Consider the following 14,108-nt stretch of genomic DNA (forward strand, 5'->3'; position numbering starts at 1 on the left):
TAATAAAAATCAACAAACAGAAACAAAATCCCTGCCTGTCCGACACAAAATAAACATATAAGAACACTCTCTCACAAATGAGGGACCTGGGGTTTTAGAGCATACAAGACAGAAAGCCTAGGGCCCATACCTGTGCCATTCACTACTTGCCCAGTGCAATATATATATTGTGGAAAAAAGGGTGGTGTGTCACAGGCTGTTACGGAAGATACATCTTTTCTCTGGGAGTCTGCAGGCTCATGTCGAAGACAGGGATAATTTTCCAGACTTCTCTACACACAGAACACAGGTTCTCAGGTGGAGCACATAGGTTTGATTGATTTGTAATATAGCTAGTTAGTGCTGGGGAGGAAGCATAAATAGCTGGGTTTGTGTTGTGAGCAGGCAGCCGAGGTCAGATAGTGAGCACTGTCCATTGAGGAAACTGGATGTTTAGCCAGAAGCAGGGTCGCGGGAAACTCAAAAATACTTTTGATTACATCAGTGAATATAGTGCAGCAAAGTGGTTCAGCAAAACCTGTGTAAGCATCATCTGTTACTGTACATGTCACAAGTCGTGACTAATATTTCGTCACGACCTGTGACATGCATGGTAACAGATGATGCTTACACAGGTTTTGCTGAACGATGTTTTGTTTTCCATATACACACACACACACACACACACACATATATATATATATAGTCATGGCCAAAAGTTTTGAAAATGGCACAAATGTTAGGTTTCACAAAATTTGCTGCTTCAGCGTATTTAGACCTTATTGTCAGATGTTGCTGTGGTATACTGAAGTAAAATTACAAGCATTTCATAAGTGTCAAAGGCTTTCATTGACAATTACTTTAAGTTTATGCAAAGAGTTAATATTTGCAGTGTTGGCCCTTTTTTTTTGAAGACCTCTACAATTAGCCCTGGCATGCTGTCAATCAACTTCTGGACCACATACTGACTGAAGACCACCCATTCTTGCCTAATCAATGCTCAGAGTTTGTCAGAATTCGTGGTTTTTGTTTGTCCACCCGCCTCTTGAGGATTGACCACAAGTTCTTAATGGGATTAAAGTCTGGGGAGTTTCCTGGCCATGGACCCAAAATGTCGATGTTTTGACCACTGAGCCACTTAGTTATCACTTTTGCCTTATGGCAAGGTGCTCCATCATGCTGGAAAATGCATTGTTCATCACCAAACTGTTCTTGGATGATTGGGAGAAGTTGCTCTTGGTGGATGTTTTGGTACCATTCTTAATTCATGGCTGTGTTCTTAGGCAAAATTGTGAGTGAGCCCACTCCCTTGGCTGAGAAGCAACCCCACACATGAATGGTCTCAGGATGCTTTACTGTTGGCATGACACAGATGGAAATTAATTAACATCACAAAAGGTTTTCGTAACCATTGCATCCATTATCGTTTAGGCTTCCCTTTTCCCCTCCAAGTAACCCAGGAAGGTACAAGGCACAGGATAAGGACCCCAGAGGACGGCCTCACCATGCTTGAAATTGGGAGTCCCCCTGTTTCACCCAGCTTCATCAGAGTTTCTTTCCGCACCAACTCGCCTCCTACTCCTGATTGATCCAATGCTTAGTAACCAGGTTGGGCTCCTTGCCATCTCTTCTCTGGTGCTACCAGAAGCCTCTACACATCAACATTATTTATATATTTATATATATTTATATAGCGCCACTAATTCCACAGCGCTGTACAGAGAACTCACGCACATCAGTCTCTGCCCCGTTGGAGCTTACAGTCTAAATTCCCTGCCCTATTGGAGCTTACAGTCTAAATTCCCTAACACACACACAGACAGAGAGTGGCTAGGGTCAAATTGAGAGCAGCCAATTAATCTACTGTTTTTGAAGTGTGGAAGGAAATGGAGCACTCAGAGAAAATCCATTCAAACACGAGGAGAACACACAGATAAGGCCATGGTTGGGAACTAAACTCATTACCCCAGTGCTGAGACAGAAGTGCTAACCACTAGGCCACCGTGCTGCCACTACAGTGATAGTCTCTTTCAGACAGTAACCTCCCAATCTAACTCTAACCTTCACTTGTTACAAAATGTTTTTGTTAGACTCTATTACAATATATTATAGGAACATTTCCACCCCCCTCCCTTGGTGCGGACCCTGCCCTCCCCTTCCCCTTCTACTCAATGCTATGACATCTTATTTCAATTGCTTAATGTGTTTTAAAAGGTAGGTGACCTTGCTCTTGGACTTCATATTTACGCCCCCACTTGGTCCATGAATTGGCTGTTAGTAACGTCCATTGCAGCCCCCTGACACACAGGATGTGCCACTCCAAATGCTTTGGACTTGAGTACTGCTCGCTGGTCTCTTGTCCTCTACTCACCCCTTCAGTCCACCCATACTAACATTCCCAACCCCCCCCCCCCCCCCCCCCCCGATCTCTTTGGCAATCACTATCTCAATCCACAAGTTCACTGGCATCCCGGGATTGGACACCAACCCCACTGTCCCTCAACGTGAATGGGCTTAACAATCCACAGAAGCGTACAATAGCGTTACAGCTCTTTTGACGCCTAAAAAGCCCATGTAGTCTTATTACAAGAAGCCCATTCATACCCGGGTCTCACTAATAAAACCTACACACAAGCTTTTATTCCACCTCAGCCAGCAAAACATGTGGTATGACCATCCTAACATACCACTCAGTTCCCCTCACTGTGTGCTCCCCAATCTTAGATGATCAGGGAAGGGTCGTAATTATGACAGGTACTCTATCCCAGACCCCAGTCACTGTAGCCACGCTTTACACTTCAAACAGAGGACAAGGTTCCTTTTTTGACAATTTCTTTTCTAAGCTTTTTCAGTCTGCCAGGGGACACATTGTACTTGATGGGGATATCAATGCCATTTCAGATGTGAAATTGCACCAATCCCTTTCTCCCCAAAATCTTGTGAGGCCCTATACGGAATCACGTAAGCTCTCTTCACTGCTTAAATTGCATGACTTTTATGACACCTGGAGAGTCCTAAACTTTTCCCCATCAGCTTACACATATTTCTCCCCCCCCTGCACTACACCATCTAAAGTATTGACATGATACTGGTCAATAGATTGGCCACTTCCTCCCTATGCTCTTCTGATATTCTGGCCCACCTCCAGGTCAGACCACTCTGCAGTCTTGCTACATCTAGACCTAGGAACAATTACTCCTCCCCCCCTCGCTTCTCCTGGCACCTTAGTGATAGCCTCCTCTCTAAAAAGGACTATTAAAGTAATTCTATCATTTTCAAATAAGCATTGCCCAAGTGATTGTATTGTTTCCAACGCACAAAGTAATTTATTTTAGCAGATGCAAAGTTTAACAGTTCAATACATTATAATATAATACAGTACAGCCAATACCAAAAGATACATACATACCGCGCTCGCATTGCACTCGCTGCGCTCCCACGGGTACCAGTAAACAGTAGTTCACTCTAGAATACTGTGGTGAGAGAATGACTGACTCTAGTGGGAGCACAGCTATGATTATATAAATTCAGTGTTACAGAGAGAACAATACAGATTACGTGGCTTGCTTCTATAGGTCCAGACTTCAGGTGGGTCCAGTGTAAACAGGTCATAGGCTAGTTCAAACAACCCCCTCAAAGGCTGAGGGTCAACATTCCAGATTCTCCCGCCCAGAAACCAGTTACAACTAGTCCATTAGCATATTACAGTTGGTATCACTCTGACTATTTATTCCCTAACATCAATAACTAGAGTATGCAATATGCGATCTCTTCGGCAAATGAACCGGACAGCTGCTGATGAATAGAGGATTAAAATGATATCAGACATGACACATTTCCTATAACCTGAACCTTAAATAACACTGAAGTGTACATAGAATCATAATATATAAACTAATAATAAACTAAATACTATCTGCTCATAAATCACTGTGGAATGGAATCAATATAAATATGAAATATATAAATAACTAAATGTAATGTGAGTGTGTGCGTGCGTATTTTATTAAATTAGGCCTCACTCCAGTCCCAACATTAAAATAATAGTATTCCCATTTAATAAATAAATCTATTTCCCTCCCTCTGAACAACCTCAGCAAGAAATTAAATAGCTTTTATGTTTAATAAAAATAACCATTTCCCACAACCATCCCAGGCATTAAATAATTCATAATCACATTTAATAAATATACCTAATTTTCCCCAAACAGCCCCACATTCACTTAATAGCACACATTATAGTTATATACTGTCCCCCACACACATTGGGCATTTTTATTTTCCCCCTCCTACAGCCATTGCCCCCCCCGCAGACATTTTCAATCACCCCCTCTTCCCCCTGCAGACATTTTCAATCACCCCCTCTTCCCCCTGCACACATATTCCGTTTATCTCCCCCCGCCGACCGAAAAAACCGAAAACAAAAAAACGAGAGAGAGCTGCTGCATCGTCAGCTCTGTCCTATACAGCAGCCGCGGCGCTAAGAAGCGTCCGCGGCGGTGCTGTATACAATACAGCACCGCCGCGGACGCTTCTTTGTCAGCGCCGCGGCTGCTGTATAGGACAGTGGCCACTTAGTTAGCGCAGGGGGGGGGGGGTTCTAGAGACTCAGAAACCCCCCCTGCGTGCGCCACTGCCCTCCCTGCACACATATTCCGTTTATCTGCCCCCCTCCCTGCACACATATTCCGTTTATCTGCCCCCCCCTCCCTGCACACATATTCTGTTTATCTGACCCCCCTCCCTGCACACATATTCCGTTTATCTGCCCCCCATCCCTGCTCACATATTCCATTTATCTGCCCCCCCTCCCTGCACACATATTCCGTTTATCTGCCCCCCTCCCTGCACACATATTCCGTTTATCTGCCCCCCCCCTCCCTGCACACATATTCTGTTTATCTGACCCCCTCCCTGCACACATATTCCGTTTATCTGCCCCCCATCTCTGCTCACATATTCCATTTATCTGCCCCCCCTCCCTGCACACATATTCCGTTTATCTGCCCCCCCCCTGCACACATATTCCGTTTATCTGCCACCCTCCCTGCACACATATTCCGTTTATCTGCCCGCCCCCTCCCTGCACACATATTCTGCTTATCTGACCCCCCTCCCTGCACACATATTCCGTTTATCTGCCCCCCTCCCTGCACACATATTCCGTTTATCTGCCCCCCTCCCTGCACACATATTAACTTTTTCTACACTTACCTCAGCACTGACAGCAGCCTCCACTGCAGCTAGCCCTACGTGGCCGGGAACTTGAAGCACGGGAACCGGGCCGGGGCACAGAGCCGTCATGACGTGTGACTTCATGACGGCTACATACAAAAAAAATAAAAATATTTTTTATTCAATCGGGGGATCGCAGGGAACCGGACCGGCCCACACTGCCATCGGCCCTTCCGGCATTTGCCAGAAGTGCCAGATGGCCAGTCCGGCCCTGCTGTATAGTCTACTGTTTGTACGGTGTACAGCGCCGCGGAAAACTTGTGGCGCCTAACAAATAAATGATGATACTAATAATAATAATAATAATCTTTTCGGAGTTTCTTAAATTGATGAGGACCTCGGACCCCATAGAAAATGATGGGGACTGCGATACACAACGGTAATTGCCTTAATGGAGGAGATTCCTGCGATATATTTATATATACATTTTTACATTAGACAGGTGATGCATACATTTCCAGCATGTTTCTGCATTAATTCGGGAGAGACATGCTGGAAATTACACCATCCTGTGATATATTAGCACAACAAAAGATATACCAACATGGTTTGCTCTGCGAACAAACCACCTGATGGAGCACATTGTAGTCTGTCACTTATTGTCACTATCATCATCATCATCATCAGTTATTTATATAGCGCCAACATATTCCGTAGCGCTTTACAATTGGGGACAAACGTAATAAACTAATAAACAAACTGGGTAAAACAGACAAAGAGGTGAGAAGGCCCTGCTCGCAAGCTTACAATCTATGGGACAATGGGAGATTGACACAAGAGGTTAAGTATACATTTTGCATCTTGGCCCAGCCAGACTGCAAAGGTAGGGTGACTCATAAGCTAAATGATCCTGTCACACAATAATGTTGGTCCGGGGGTAGTTGTCTTGTGTGAAATTGTGTAACAGGCTAAAGGTAGTGAGGTTAAGATGGTGGTTGAGGAATATTATACGCTTGTCTGAATAGGTAGGTTTTCAGAGAACGCTTGAAAGTTTGTAGAACAGAGGAGAGTCTTATTGTGCGAGGGAGAGAGTTCCATAGAGTGGGTGCAGCCCGAAAAAAGTCCTGTAACCGGGAATGGGAGGATGTAATGAGGGTGGATGAGAGACGCAGATCTTTTGCAGAACGGAGTTGCCGAGTTGGGAGATATTTTGAGACAAGAGAGGAGATGTATGTTGGTGCAGCTTTGTTGATGGCCTTGAAGGTTAGTAAAAGTATTTTATATTGGATTCGGTAGAAGACAGGCAGCCAGTGTAGAGACATACAGAGTGATTCAACAGAGGAATAGCTATTTGCAAGAAAAATCAGTCTTGCCGAAGCATGCAAAATAGATTTTAGGGGTTTGAGTCTGTTTTTGGGAAGACCAGTAAGGAGGGAATTGCAATAGTCAATGCGGGAGATGATTAGTGCATGAATTAAGGTTTTAGCAGTGTCTTGTGTGAGATATGTGCGGATTCTGGAAATGTTCTTTAGATGTATGTAACATGATTTAGATATAGAGTCAATGTGGGGAACAAAGGATAGGCGTGAATCAAGGATTACACCTAGGCAGCGAGCTTGTGGGGTGGGATTTATGGTCATGTTATCAACAGAGATAGAAATGTCAGGTATGCTCTTGTTGGCGGGTGGGAATATTATTAACTCTGTTTTAGAAAGATTAAGTTTGAGTTGACGAGAGGACATCCAAGATGAAATGGCAGAAAGACAGTCAGTTACACGGGACAACACAGATGTCGAGATATCAGGAGAGGATAGATAGATTTGGGTATCATCCGCATAGAGATGATACTGAAAGCCAAAGGAACTTATTAGATTTCCAAGAGAAGCGGTATAGATAGAGAACAGCAGAGGACCTAGCACCGAGCCTTGTGGTACTCCAACTGATAGGGGAAGCGGAGCAGATGTGGCTCCAGAGAAATTAACAGTGAAAGAGCGATTAGAGAGGTAAGATGAGAACCAGGATAGAACTGTGTCTTGAAGACCTAGGGATTGCAGCGTTTGTATGAGAAGAGAGTGGTCAACTGTGTCAAATGCAGCCGAGAGATCAAGGAGAATTAGGAGAGAGTAATGGCGTTCAGTCTTAGCAGTGATCAGATCATTAACAACCTTGGTCAGCGCAGTCTCTGTGGAGTGTTGAGAACGAAAGCCTGACTGAAGAGGATCCAACAGGTTGTTTGCGGAAAGAAAGCGTGATATTATTATGTAATGTATGTCATTACAATAAGTGCTCTGTTTCCTTATTTGGTGAAACATCTCTTCTTCTTAAGTACATTGTTAATTATGCCAGGAATTCAACAATTAAATAGGAATGACATAAGCTATACAATGCTCTGGTTTCTGCCAGATGAAGGGATTACTGCTTCCCTGTGTCAGCTATGGTGAACACTCCTCCCTGTGTGGAGAGGAAGGGCGCAGTAACAGGAGCTGACTGCACTATCAGCTGTCAATGTGTATTGTTTTGTGTTTGCTCTTTAGTGCTGCATGCATGCTCAGTATCCTATGTCAATAACTTCTATAAGGGTGTGTATGTTTAACCTGTTGCCTATTAGAGGGAGCATGTGATGCTTCAAAAGATAGTTTTGTTGATACACCTTAACCAATTTGATATAGATTAACCAAGTTAACATATAATATTAAAAATATTGAAAAAATAATATTATATAATAAAAAAAATACTTTGTGTTTTAGGTTATTTCCGGCAAATAATATACATTTGTTTAATAAATATATAGAGGTATGTATATAACAGATTCATATTCATATATACACACAATAAATCCATATTCTTTGCTGTAAACAGCCAGTTTCCAAATATATAGACGCATAAAATGACCTTGAGAAATGACTGACCAATACTGATAATAAATTAGAATCGCAGAGGTATACCCAATATTGGTTTCCTACGCTTGCTGGGACTTTTAGGTTCATCACAGCTATAAAGCTCACTTTTGATTAAACCTAGATTAGACTTTCAAACAGACAGTATATGGCACTGAAAGTGTTAATAAATATGAACGATCTACATGGCATGGTCCCACCCTCATACTAGGCGGGTGTTGTCTGACTTCTCCTTGCGTTTGTTCAGGTAAGCGGCGAAACATCTGCCATGAATGCCGTCTGACAAGTCGAGTGGGAAACTACACGTGAGATGACCTGGGGAATAAAAGAACACATACATGTTTCTCGGCAACACTTAAGTGGTCAGTGCAGCCACTCACAAGTCACTGTCCTGTAGCTGTCAAAGGAATTGTATGTCAGGCATTACGTGGGTTAAAGGGCAGACACTTGTGTACTGAGGATTACTTGTCGAGGACATCTGAAGCAGCAGGAAAGGGGTGGGGAAGAATTAACAGGACTTCCACTGATCAGTGCTAAAGCCTTTTCTCAGCCTGGATGTGGAACTCTTGGACATGCTTACAAATGTGGAATCTTGTCTGAAGATCACTTTGCTTCAAGACACTGAGTACTTGTGTTGAACAACAGGAGCAGACATTTGTGTAATATTTTTTTGTCTATCGGGTGCCAAACAAGATGATGAGATACACAACAGGATCGACTGTCACAAGCTCAGAGACTGCCACTTCCCAGAAATCTGTGAGTATAAGGTGGAAAACTGCTGTTATATTCCCAAATTGTATGGGACTAACGTTAAGTACCATCTAAAATAATCACAGAGCATTAGGATGCAGCCAGTAGCCAGATATTCAATTTTATTTATTCACATTTAAGTTTCTAATCATGTCTGCAGATTAAAAAACTATTTATGTGATTACTTATTTATTTAATTTGTGTTGCTTTTAAAGGGGCAGTATATTAGTGTATTATTTCTAAAACAATACGTTTTTTGCAAATATCTTCTAAGTAAATTATACATTTATATCTGGGAAATGTTTAATTCAAAAGTTATTGCGTTGTAGTTTTACTATTGTTTTGGATACTGCTGTCCTATTTAGGCATATAACCAAAATTTAGTCTCTTTTGCATTTTCCATTATAGATGTGATCACACAAAACTATGTTGAAATGTTGGTGTCCATAAAAAATATTGATTCATAGGATCACTATACTGAAACCAGACTTCCTGTTTCCACTTCAATGTGGCTTAAATGAACCATAAGTTAAATAGCAAATGCTAAATTTTCAGTGTGATTTTGTTTCACCTAATATAATGTGCATAGACGTGGGCTTTAAGCCAGCATTGCCTCTGTGCTGCAGTTCAAGTTTTGTTGAACAAAACAATGCCACTAAAATAGAAATTTAGGACTTGTTACACACTGGCGTTGTGTTAATGCCAATGACTCCGCTTGTCAAACGCAGTCCCGTTTGCGATGCGGTGGTAATGAGTGCTAGTACTTATGGCTAGGATGTCAGTGTTGGTCACCCCAATGCATTTATTTGCAGTGAATGTAAGTATATGGAGCATGCAGTGTATAAAAGGCCTCTGCATGAGTGCAAATGCATTTCACACCTGTGGATAAGGGAGCTAAATTGCGATCACAGATCTCTAATGGTGTTTGCACGTCCATTCACATTGCCAATTGGGCTACACAAAGTTAATGCTTGTCAAAGCATAGATACAAAAAAGACTGCATAGTGGAAATAGTCCCTATGATCAACTCAGGGATCTATGATCCATTATTGAAGTCTAAAGATTATCTTCCCTGAGCTCTGTGCCCTGCTCTGTTAGTCTGTCTGGCAGCTTCTGTTCACCCACTCCATTTCTCACCAGACAGGCTTAGTATAAGGAGGAGCTAGCAGTAAGTCCATTCTCAAAATCAAATACAATTATACTAACGTGCACTCAAATATAGTGCACGCTTGCCAACTTTTTTGACTTGTCATCAAGGAGACCCAAGAGGACAGGTTATGTGACAGGGGTAGACACCACGCCTCCCCCCCTCCTCCACAAGGATCCAGGAGATTGCCTAATCTCCTGGGAGTTCCGGGAGGACTCCCCTAAATTCAGGAGAGTAGGCAACTATGATATAGTGTGAGGTATACTCCATACCTGCCAATTTAGACTCCCGGATTCTGGGTATGTTTCCCAGACTTCTGGAAGAGTATGGCAGCCTCCCTCATCTGCCCACTTCGTAGTGAAATGGGCCAGAATTAGATCCAAAATACCGCGATTCTCTGGGAATCGCAGCATTTGACCCTGCCCCCCGCTGTAAAATGACGCATTTGCGTCATGTTGCGGGGGAGGGTCAAAATGAACAATTTTCTGAGCCCCGCCCCCGTACGCCCACCACTGCGTGGGAGCACCCGGATGCCTACCTCGAGAAGTCGGCAAGTATGGTATACTCTAATAATTTTACTGATCATCATATCAGTAGGCATTTTAAACAAGAGTTACAAGCTATAACAAACAAATAAGACAATAAAGCAGGAATGTGCTAAGGGCCACAGATCAAGGCTCGGAGGGCCACCTGTTGCCCATCACTGTGTACTACAAATATATCATCACACAAACTTAGAACATAAAATTGAGTATTAACTGGCCCTCCGACCCTGTACAAAAGTGTATCCCTAAATACTGAGCACATGTAACATCATGCAGTTTGCACTACATTAACATAAACATAGACATTTGCATACACTTACAGAGGCAGGAACACAGAACTGCACACACAAACAATGAAAGATTCTTTCAATTTTATCAATAAAAATGTCATACCAAACATTGCCTGGGTCATTAGCAATAGCAGCATCAACAGTCTAAAAATGAAGAGTGCAAAGAAAATGGTGTGTTTTGTTTTTTTTGTTTGGAATATGTTGACAGTGGTATTGAAAGAACGAGAACAAAGGATATGGGTACTTGGGTCTTAATGTTGGAATGTCTCTCAAATAGAGATTGAATTAAGGTTGATTTCAGCAACCAATTACCTATCTGCATCGGGCAGGTATTTGGATGTAAAGGAATGAGTGTTGTAGTTTCTGCAATTTCAGGAGTTTATAGTTGCAGGGCTTTTACTGAGAATTTAGAGTGAACTTTTCACACCTTTACAAAGGTCTCACTAACATTGCTTTGTAAACCTCTTCTCAAGAGGCAACAGTTGAAACACAGATTAGTTCCCCTGTGCTCTACCGAGGATATTGACAAAACATGTGCCTAAGGAAAGTATGATAACCAGTTTTATTAGTGGCCACACATACTGAATATGTTGACAATTTGACCACACATGTAAAGGTAATATTTTCGCAGATCTTATTGCTCTTTGGGAAGACCACATGACAAGATCAAAAGTGACACAATTTTATCAGCCATTTGCGGCGCAGACACTGACCGTTGCTGTCATTGTCAGACCAGATTAACCATTCTTCATAAGCAAACTCGCATTTGATCTTTTTCACACTCTAAACAGACCACATAATTGTTTTGGGCCTACTCACATGGTGGTTTTAAACTAATTTGGTCTAAATTTATGCTACCTAAGGGTCAAATTGGATAAATAATCTGTTTAAAATCTCCAAGTAACATATACACTTTTACACTATGCATGTATACTCTCCCACCATTCTGTCTGTATATTGCTTTGAAATTATACAGTATCGGTTGGTTTGCATAAATCTTTTAGCTATCTTTATTTACTTAACGCTTTGAAGCTGAACCTTTAATATCTTAACTGTGGCCCATGTGCATTACAGGGTCGACAGATCTAAAGTAATATACACATGTGGAATGATTCCTATTTAATCCAGAATACTGCAATTCATTTACTGTAAATTCATCCGATCAACTCTTGTAACTTTCTAGACAGAATTAACCAACACAGTAATCCTTTGTCTTGTACCATTAGTTTTCAAATGAGTTCAAGGACAATGTTAGATAATTTGTAATGTTATTCATGCTAGGGGAATATTCAAATGTCTGCAAGAGGAGAAGAGACAACTGGGAAATTGCATTTACATTTCTTGGAGAGGCTTGTTTGAATATTTTTTGTTGGGGAGTATTGCCTGGAAAGCTTTGTATCATCATTGTTCATTGTTCTTGTGAGGCTGCTTTTTCAGCTCTTAACACTGCTAATGAGAGCTAACTGCCCTGCACTGAGAAGGCCAAAGCACTCAAAATCGATGTCTGCAGGTGAATGGTCTTTGTGATTTGCTATCATGCTCTAAAATGGGTGAGCCAGTGACTCGCTGAGATAGAAAGATAGAATTTGACAGCATATAATGGGTTTCCTGCCGGTGCTCCGGTTTCCTCCCACACTCCAAAAAACATACTAGTAGGTTAATTGGCTGCTATCAAAATTGACCCTAGTCTGTCTCTCTCTCTCTCTCTGTGTCTCTGTGTCTCTGTGTCTCTGTGTCTCTGTCTCTCTGTCTCTCTGTCTCTCTGTCTCTCTGTCTCTCTGTCTCTCTGTGTATGTTAGGGAATTTAGACTGTAAGCTCCAATGGGGCAGGGACTGATGTGAGTGAGTTCTCTGTACAGCGCTGCGGAATTAGTGGTGCTATATAAATAAATGGTGGTGATGATGATATAAGAACACTTGGCCCATCTAATATGCCCGTTTTTTAACCTATGGTAACTTAAAATCCTATTTGATCCTTTATTCTTTCTAAGAATCTCCTTATGTCTATCCCAAGCATGTTTAAATTGTATTAGCCTCTACCACCTCTGATGGGAGATATTCCACTTATCCACCACCCTTTCTGTGAAGTAATTTTTCCTCAATTTTCTCTGAAACTACTTCCCTCCAGTGTCAGTTCATGTCCTTGTTTTCTAATACTTCTCTTCCTTTGAAGAATGTTTCCCTTCTTTACCTTGTTAAAACCCAAGATATATTTAAAAGTTTCTATCATGTCCCTCTTTCCCTTCTCTGCTCTAAATGATACATATTAAGATCTTTTAGGGCTGCCATGCAAATGCCATTTTCTCCTTTTGGAAAGGCTTATTTGAATATTTTTCCCAAAGTGCATTGCCTAAAAGTCTAGCTATTTCTACTCATTGTTCTAGTGAGGCCCATGTAGGGAGAAAATTTAAAGGGACGGTATTAATATAATTATATATATATATATATATATATATATATATATATATAATGTGTATTTTATAGAGTCTGGATGGTACAAATACCACAGGAAACAGGAGTTACTATTATCAGGAGATCCCAGTTTAATTTTTATCTCATATTTCTTTTTTTTTTTTTTTTACTTTTACAATGGATAAAAGATGTATGGTTGTATTCCGGAGACAAAACAAAGGTATAGAATTCCTGTTGCTGGGATTAGTGTCAGAGTGCATACCTTTGTATACTATGTGTTTTATCCAATCGGATCATTGGAATGTTCACATCAGCAGGAGATGAGTGTGCTTAACTTGTTAAAGCCAACTATTAAGTCATAGAGAGTCAATACAATAATATGCAGGAATATAAATTAAAAGGATATGACATACAATTATTTGTTTCTTTGGTTTGGATACCAATAAACAGAATCACAACAGTAATGCTGCAAACCACGTCAATGGGGAAGTTGTGTATTAAGTTACCCTAATATAGCTCATGAAAGATGTATAAATGACAGTTGGGGGAAATTGTTGGGTAAAGAGCTCAAATCCAATTTCAAGAACTATGTAATATTGTTGAATAAGATAAAGGGTTTGTAAATGGAGTAGCGGAAGAATAGGAAAGATGTATAAAAGTCCACCACCAAGCCTACCCTCACCAACACCTACATTGTTGGGCTCTTAACGAGCCTGGGACAACCACGGTGCCCACACTACTTGGTATTGCCATACCTCTTGTGATAGGAAGTCCTGTATGCCGTTCATTGACGCCATCCATCAAATTTAAGCTTGTATTTCCTCCATATCAAGTAGAGTTGCGTTTTTGGGCCAAATGGTATGTAATGACAAGGCATATTTGGAATATTAGTTTAAATGTACTTCTTGCCATT

At 41.4% G+C, this 14,108-nt stretch overlaps 1 protein-coding gene across 1 annotated transcript in view; it reads left to right on the forward strand.

The window, feature by feature from the left end:
* Window positions 1-8,284: 8,284 nt before the first annotated feature.
* MYZAP (myocardial zonula adherens protein) overlaps window positions 8,285-14,108 on the forward strand; it is a 71,336-nt gene continuing 65,512 nt past the window's right edge. The window contains exon 1 of the mRNA XM_075208059.1: window positions 8,285-8,807. Coding sequence (XP_075064160.1) covers window positions 8,745-8,807 — 63 coding nt within the window. The 5' untranslated portion in view covers window positions 8,285-8,744. The remainder of the gene's footprint in view (window positions 8,808-14,108) is intronic.

The sequence above is a fragment of the Mixophyes fleayi genome, chromosome 4 (genome assembly GCF_038048845.1).
Source record: "Mixophyes fleayi isolate aMixFle1 chromosome 4, aMixFle1.hap1, whole genome shotgun sequence".
Lineage (NCBI taxonomy): Eukaryota > Metazoa > Chordata > Amphibia > Anura > Limnodynastidae > Mixophyes > Mixophyes fleayi.